Raw genomic sequence first — 8,436 nt, forward strand, 5'->3', positions numbered from 1 at the left:
TTCAGAGACTTAAATCCCGAGTATTTGAGAAGAGACTGGATTTTTTGTTTTCCTGTGCAGAGACACACATTTACAAACTCTTAAGATTGTTTTCAAACACATTTATTTTCTCCTGCAGCTTCTAGGTTTTTAAATTGTGTCCTGGGGCAAAGCAGAGGTTAACTCTTGGCTTAAGAAAATCTGCCTGAGGGGAATGAACTTTTCTTTCTTTGCTGTCATCCATCACTCACTCACTCACTCACTCAAACAATGGAGGCTCAGTAGGGAACCTGCTAATTCCCCAACTTCCCAGGTGCCCTTTATTTCTGGTAGAGAATCAACAAAGCTATAAATTCACTGAGCTTTATATATAATTTGGAATAGTAGTAAATCAAATATAAGCCTTGCACTCTAAAGAGGCAAGTGAGCTCTTGAGCATAGTTACAGAAATTCTGTCCGCAGCCTGAACCAAAAATGTAAGAAACTGGATTGCTACTGAAAGTATTTAAAACAGTAATAATGATAACATTCTACAATTCTTAAAATCTTGTGCAACTGATAAAATTTAGAGATATTGATTGAATTTGTTTTCTCTGTCAGTTAAAGAATTAAAAGGCAGAAAAATCTGAAGCACAGAAGGTAGCAGTGGAAAAATCTCATGCACTGGCAGAACCAGCAGTTGAAGAAAGGCATTTATTGTGTGTTAGGAAACACACACACATGCAGCAGATATACACAGAAGACAGAGAAAAAGATCCTCTGCAAATTAGGAAAGCAAAAATCCAGTCTCTTCTCCAGGCTGCTTCTAGGTGTTTCTAGGTCCCTGAAGAGTTTTCCTTGCCTAATTTACAGTTGGTTTGAAGAAAGATAGGATGGTTGATTGGTGTGCAACTGTCTTTTTTTTAAAAGACATGATTTATTTAATGTATATAAATACACTGTAGCTGTCTTCAGACACACCAGAAGAGAGCACTGGACCCCAATACAGATGGTGGTGAACCACCATGTTCTTGCTGGGAACTGAACTTCAAACCTCTGGAATAGCAGTCAGTGCTCTTAACCACTGGACCATCTCTCCAGCCCTGGTCTATAGTTGTTACATGGCTTGTCTTGATCTGGTCTGGAATTTGTTGACCAGTCCATCAGCAGAAGGCCTTCCTTATGGGAGGCAAAATCTTACAAAGGCTTTGTTTTAATTTGTCAGGATTTTGTCTCCAGTCGGAAATGTGAGGAAGAAGCAGCAGGACATCTTGGAAATTTGCTACCTTTATTACCTTGGCTTGGCCCCTCTCCCTATTAGTGTGCCAGGGAGTCTGTTACAACCATAATCATAATGCTATTTTCAGAAAATGTCTGTCCTTTAAAAAAACCCTTGGTAGAGCTGCTCATGTTGGGACATGCCTTTAGAGGCAGAGTCAGACAGATCTGTGAGCTCAAGGCTAACATGATCTATAAACCAAGCCCCAGGCTATTCAGGACTACAGTGTGAGACCCTATAACAAGTGACTTTTTCTTTTTCTGTTTTTATTTTATTTTATTGTCTTGTTTTTATTTCCAGACAGGGTTTCTCTGTGTAGTCCTGGCTGACCTAGAACTCCTTCTGTAGACCAGGCTGGCCTTGAACTCAGAGAGATCTGCCAGCCTCAGCCTCTGAGAGTGTGTGCTACCACACCCAGCTGTATTAAGTGACTTAAACCCCAGTTTAATCTTCCACAGCACTTAAGGTGAGAAATCTAAAAGGACTCATTTTTTGTCTGTTTTTGTTATTTACTTATTTATAATACTGGTAATCAAGCCTAAGGCTAAGGCCTTGGGTGATGTGTTTATAAAAAGATAAAGAGAGAGAGGGGGGCGGTTGTATTCTGTGGAGGTGTGGTCAGGTGTTGGGGAAGGGGATGTCTCAGTGGGTCCATGCCAAGGCATCCCTACCCCCTGGGGAAGGGAGTTAAGAGGGTAGTAGAGACAGAGAAAGGAAGAGAGAGAGAGTAGTAGAGGCCAGCCATAAGCATGTAGAGAGAGAGGGGCAAAGGGTGTGGGAAGAGATGGGTTAAGGGACAGAGCAGGAAAAGAAGGGAAGAGCAAAAGACTAAGAGAGGGAGGAGGAGGCAAGTAGCCCCTTTTATAGTGAGTCAGGCCTACCTGGCTGTTGCCAGTTAACTCTGGGGAGGAAGTTAGACAGAATGCTAACACTGTGTATGCTCAGCAAGCACTTCACTGTTGAACCTTATCATCAACCCTTAAAAAGTATTTTAAGCATAGACAGGACCTAAATTTAATGGTACTTTCAGGCTGCTTATTAAGACAATCTAAGGAAAGTAGAAAAAGTTGGGACTACAGGAAGCTACTGGAGAAATAGAGACATTATAATGATGGTTAGAGAAGTAAGAGTGAAGAAAAATCCACAGATTCTGGAACTCTCCGAAAGCAAAATCTCTCCCAAAAGATTTGAGCATAGATACAGGACAAAGATGAAGGCACTGGACAAATGGCAAATGAGTACTTCAGATTTACTCACCCTATTAATTATCACGGGAGCATTATAAAATAACATTTAATTCTAAGGGTCTTATCTGTTAATAGTCAATTCTGATCATTACCACTATTAGCAAAATGAATTCCATAAAGACATAAAAACCCATTGTAAGTCATAGTAAAAAAGAAAAAAACCCAAAAAACAAACAAACAGAAAACTGAAAAAAATCTGCTTTTAGCATTGTAGATCAGAAGAAAAAGAATAAATACTATTTTTTTTTTGTCAGCAACAACTAACTGGAAAGCTATTGGCAAATGATTCCATCTACAATGAAGATAACTAATGATCTATCAAATTCACTAGATATGGGTTATGAATCCAGAAAGCCAAAAGAATCTACAGAGGTAGAATAGGAAACAGGGTGAAGGAGGATATTCCAGAGATCTTATCTGAAAGGCAGTAGCTCGGATTAACAGCCAGAAGAGTCTACCCGACAAAAGTCAGGGCTCAATCCTAGAGCTGTTACTTTCTGGCTGTTACATATCTCAGCCACTAGAGCTCTGCACTTGATGTCCAGGCTGTGGAATTCGAACTTAAATGTACAGGTTAAGTGTGAAACACACATTGGAAAAAAACTTCATACAGAAAAAAGCAAAACATTACACACTGCTGCATATTGCTTCCATATTAAAATAACATGCCAGATCTGCAGGGTTATGTAAAATTAACTACCAGAATCACTTTTAACCTTTTTAGATTGGTGTAGCTGCTAGAAAATTTAAAAGTTTACACGAGGCTTGCACTCAATTCCTATTGGCCAATACAGCCATAACTTAATAGGAGTTTCAAGGAGTAAACAGTTTTCACTTTGACACTGTGTACCTCAATGTCTTTTTCAATTGAAACTGACATGATAGCAAGCAGAAAATGTCTGTGTGAGTTAAAACCAGCTACTATTTTTAGCGGGCTAAGAAGGATGTCCAAATGCTGAAGCTGAAGCTAGACTGGAGGAGGGTACAGTACAGGCCACGCCCACCCGCTCTAGTTACTGCAGACGCCTGGCCAAGGTTCCAAGGCGCTCCGCTGAGGGGTGTCAGTGTGGGGTTGGGGTGGGGAGCTTCCAGGCGCATGTGCGATCTCATCCGTGGCCGAATCAGCCAATGGGATTGAGTAGACAGTCCGCGGGTTCGTAGAGATTCCCGCCCCCGCACCCCATCCCGCCCCCCTCCTCCCGTTCTCTGCTTCCCTTTTTTTATATCAGCAAGCTAGGGGCGGTGCAACGGTGGGCGGGGCCTAGTGACGTGCCCGGACGGGTCTCACACCATAGGAGTCTGTGGTTCTTAGTTTGTGGCGGCTTGGGCGGGACGCACGCGGTGCAGTTCAAGATGGCGGATGCAGAAGGTAAGAGGTGCTGGTGGCCGTGCCATGAAACCTGTGGGGTCTCCGACATAACCGGGAGCTAGTTATAGTGAGATTGCATCGTGACCCGCGGTTCCCCGTGTTCCCGCTCGCAGTTTGGTTGTCTCACCACTCGGCTCTTGGCTCTACCTGTGAATGCACGCATTCGTGACCAGTGACTAGGCTTCATTAGGTCCTGGCTTCGTGCAAAAGATTCTACCAGGATCCCCTCCCAAAGGCATCAGCCATGGAGGCGACTGTGTCGCGATAAGGAGACGCGGTAGAATTTCTGCTGGCACTAGGCGGCACATTATGGAAATGAGGGTAGCAAAGGTGCAGAGCAAGGGTTAGGAAGGAAAGGAACAGAGGAGTTGGAAGCAAGTGTAACTCAGACCTACAAGAAAAATTTTAAGAGATCACAGCCCTTATGAACAGTGCAGTGGTCGTTTGTGAAACTTTCCAGCCTGTGAACAAGTGCTTCCCTAAGTAGTATTTGGCCTTGCCACAGCCACGTGGAGAACCCGAAGGGAAGCCAACACGTGCTAGAGTAATTTACCAGCCAAGCCATCCTAGTGCTTGGCCTCACAAACGTAAGTTCTCTCCAGTAATGTCAGACTTTAAAATGTTTTCTTTGTCCCGATTTTAGAGTTAATTTTAAACTTTGGTTTTAGTTTTCAAAATCTTCAAATATTGAGTTTGTTTCTTGTAGTAATTACATTCCCAAAGAAGCATAAGAAGAAAAAAGACCGGAAGCCATTACAAGAAGATGTAGCCGTGAGTAGGAATTTACTTTGCTTTGACTGATTGGGATAATTTAGTAAATAGCACATTAAAGGGGGAAAATGTTTTTAAATGTTCTCAATCTATATGCTAGTACTTAGTGGTCATTATGTAGAACGGGCAAAAACCTGAAATCATACAACTCCCAGAGAAATTTTCTAACATCCGTGGCATACTAAATGGTGAACTATTGACCCTGAATTTCTCTTCCTTATTCCATCAGCAGACCCATGGTTTTGTTAAAATATTTGGATTCAATTTGATCTTCCTAAAGTTCAGTGACCTGGGTTTCAGAAATCACACCCTTCCTTTCCTCTTGTTTAAAAGGCATGCACTTCCAAAATTAAGCTGAGAAAATGTTTCTGCTCTATTGAAGGAAATACAACTTGCTGAAGAATTTCTTATCAAACCAGAATCCAAAGTGGCTCAATTAGACGCTTCTCAGTGGCCCTTGTTACTAAAGGTATGTTTCTGTGTATCAGATGGATGCTTGAATTCCATATTATTTCTAGTTAAAAAGCTAATAGTAAAGAATGCTTACTGCTGGGGTGTTGTGTTGCATGCTCTTTATTCCAGTGGGCCAGGCAAGCCTAGTTTACATAAAGAGACCCTGTCTCAAAAAAGGAATGCTCACTGCCAACATATTTTACATTTAGAAAACTTTAAATGATGTAGCATGGAATATAGTATGTCACCAAAATGTTAATTGCTGTTAGTTTTTAGACAATTGCACTTTTGAAATCAACTCCCGTAGACTGTTTCAGTGCCTAAGAACATGGGTTTTGAAGCCAGACGCCTTTGAAATATGATTATATGTGATCCTAGGCCACTTTTTTTATAACAATTATTTCTTTTATGTGAGTATATTGTAACTGTCTTCAGACACACCAGAAGAGGAGGGCATTGGATCCCATTACAGATGGTTCTTTTAACCTCACTGAATCTATTAGTTGCTTATGATATTTTCTCTTAGGATGATGTGTTGGGAGTTATAGGAGGTATTCTATGAAGCATGCTTAGTAGTTCACGGTTGCATGTCATAGAAATTATAGGTTATTATTTAGGGATTTAAATAGTGATATTGAGTAACCCGTTGAACTAAAATTTATAATTTTCACAAAGTGGATACCAGCTATAAAGTTGAGACATCTAGCAAAGAAGAGTTTTTAATATAAATTTTTATTTCATCTATTACACTGTGGGGGTGGAATGTTGGGGGTGCATGCTCTACATGACATACATGTAGAAGTCAAAAGATAACTTGCAAAGTTTGTTCTCAAGTGCCGTGAGTTACTAGTATTGCAATTTTCCCCAGTATATAGGAAGGCTTAGTAGTGTGCCATTAATAATGGGAACAACATACATTTGTGGGCGTGAAGGGCTACAGTGGTTGGTGGTGTTATTTACTGACTCTTGTTTTACTTCTATTGATATGTTATTAAACTTATGTTATTGCTTTCTAGAATTTTGATAAGCTAAATGTAAGGACAACACACTATACACCTATTCCTTGTGGTTCAAATCCTCTGAAGAGGGAGATTGGGGACTATATCAGGTAGGCATGGTGAAAAAGCTCTGTCCAAACTGAAATTCTTTTGAAACTGATGCTCTCACTGAATTTATTAGTTATTCAAGGGAGTAGTAGTGGCAGCTTAGAACAGCTTTGTCCTGAATATATAACCTAAATATGTGGTTTGCTTTTCTTTTTATGTCTTAATGCTACTTTTTTAGACAAGAACAGGAGGTGATTACCTCTTTTTTTTTTTTTTTTTCTATTTTAGGACAGGTTTCATTAATCTTGACAAGCCCTCTAACCCCTCTTCCCATGAGGTGGTAGCCTGGATCCGACGAATACTTCGGGTAGAGAAGACTGGCCACAGTGGCACACTAGATCCCAAAGTGACTGGTTGTTTAATTGTGTGCATTGAACGAGCCACTCGTTTGGTGAAATCACAACAGAGTGCAGGTTTGTAAAAGAGAGAGTAGGGGGCTATACTTGTTTCTGTACTTGTTTCACTTCTACATTTTGGCTCTTAGAAACTATTTCTTTAGAAAATAAAATCCTTTTTTTTTTTTTTTTTGAGACAGGGTTTCTCTGTATAGCCCTGGCTGTCCTGGAACTCACTCTGTAGACCAGGCTGGCCTCGAACTCAGAAATCCGCCTGCTTCTGCCTCCCCAGTGCTGGGATTAAAGGCGTGTGCCACCACACCCGGCAGAAAATAAAATCTTAAAGCATGAGTGTGAATTAGTTTCTGTTGTTCTCTGCCAAAATCTGGTGGTTTTTTAAGAGTTTGAGACACTAAGCATGTGGATATTGAATCAACTGTCCTGTTCCTAGTGCTGGGGCATGTCACTTGTATGCTTGCTGGTTCTGCTCTTTATTGTGTTGTTGGTTTTACAGACAGGGTTTCTCTGTTTACCCTGGCTGTCTTGGAACTCTAGACCAGGCTGGCCTCAAAGATTCACCTGCCTCTGCTTCCCAAGCGCTGGGATTAAAGGCATGCGCTCCCACCACCTGGCATGTTTACTGCTTCTTAACTCAGGTCATGTTTTTAATGTTTCTATCTCAAGTATCCTTCCCCCATTTTCATCTTAAGAAAATTCTGCTTAAAGTACAAGGTATTTTCCTGTTAGACTCTACAGTAGGTATTCCCTCTGTGTCTGCCATCACATTGAGCATTAAAATGTGTGTGTGAACGTGAGCGAGCTTTTTCCACCCTTTCCTTTCTTTTGGTTTTTCGAGACAGGGTTTCTCTATGTGGCCCTGGCTGTCCTGGCACTCACTTTGTAGACCAGGCTGGCCTCGAACTCAGAAATCCGCCTGCCTCTGCCTCCCCAGTGCTGGGATTAAAGGCGTGCACCACCACGCCCGGCTCTTTTTTTGTTTGTTTGTTTGTTCGTTTGTTTGTTTGTTTTTGAGACAGGGTTTCTCTATATAGCCCTGACTGTCCTGGAACTCACTCTGTAGACCAGGCTGGCCTCAAACTCAGATTCACCTGCCTCTGCCTCCCAAGTGCTGGGATTAAAGGCGTGTGCCACCACTGTCTGACCATTCTTTCATTTTTGAGACAAGGCTTTGCTGTGTAGCTCATGTTGCTGTGGAAATCTCGATTATCCCATCTCAGCCTCTAAACTTCTGGGTTTACTTTATAGCCATGGCATGGGCTATTCCTGATCCAAAAAAAATTGTCTTTATTTCTTTTCTCTATCTACATTAAGTCTGTCAGTACAGATTTTACTGAAACAGACGTTGGATTCCCTACTGCTTCTGCCATGTAAAGTGGCAGTGATAGAACATTTGTAAAACAGAAAACTCAGTGGCCACACCTGACTACTCTTTTGTCATTTTTTCAGGCAAAGAGTATGTTGGAATTGTCCGGCTGCACAATGCTATTGAAGGGGGTACTCAGCTTTCTAGGGTAAGTCTATAACTTGTAGGGAGCATACCTTTGATTTGGGTCTCTGAACTCCAGGAAAGTTCTCCTGGCTAGTGTCTCTTGTGCTCTTTGAATGGGCTGTCCTAGATTCCTGGGTGATGGATGACTGGTGTTAGGGATGCCTTCTAGCCATGCTTTTTCTGTGAAGGACATTCTGATTAGTGCTGAGCTATCCCTTCGTAGTTGAAAAAGAAGAAACTGAACTAATTTTATGAAAGAAAACTTTGTATTTGAATTATGTTCTTTTTTGTTTTTTTGAGACAGGGTTTCTCTATAGCCCTGGCTGTCCTGGAACTCACTTTGTAGACCAGGCTGGCCTTGAACTCAGAAATCCGCCTGCCTCTGCCTCCCGAGTGCTGGGATTAAAG

At 41.5% G+C, this 8,436-nt stretch overlaps 1 protein-coding gene across 1 annotated transcript in view; it reads left to right on the forward strand.

Annotated features, from left to right (window-relative positions):
* Positions 1-3,779: 3,779 nt before the first annotated feature.
* Dkc1 (dyskerin pseudouridine synthase 1) overlaps positions 3,780-8,436 on the forward strand; it is a 13,723-nt gene continuing 9,066 nt past the window's right edge. The window contains exons 1-7 of the mRNA XM_029473022.1: positions 3,780-3,853; positions 4,560-4,624; positions 5,007-5,093; positions 6,094-6,185; positions 6,412-6,596; positions 7,986-8,059; positions 8,217-8,247. Coding sequence (XP_029328882.1) covers positions 3,838-3,853; positions 4,560-4,624; positions 5,007-5,093; positions 6,094-6,185; positions 6,412-6,596; positions 7,986-8,059; positions 8,217-8,247 — 550 coding nt within the window. The 5' untranslated portion in view covers positions 3,780-3,837. The remainder of the gene's footprint in view (positions 3,854-4,559; positions 4,625-5,006; positions 5,094-6,093; positions 6,186-6,411; positions 6,597-7,985; positions 8,060-8,216; positions 8,248-8,436) is intronic.

Source organism: Mus caroli, chromosome X (assembly GCF_900094665.2).
Source record: "Mus caroli chromosome X, CAROLI_EIJ_v1.1, whole genome shotgun sequence".
NCBI classification, from domain to species: Eukaryota; Metazoa; Chordata; class Mammalia; order Rodentia; family Muridae; genus Mus; species Mus caroli.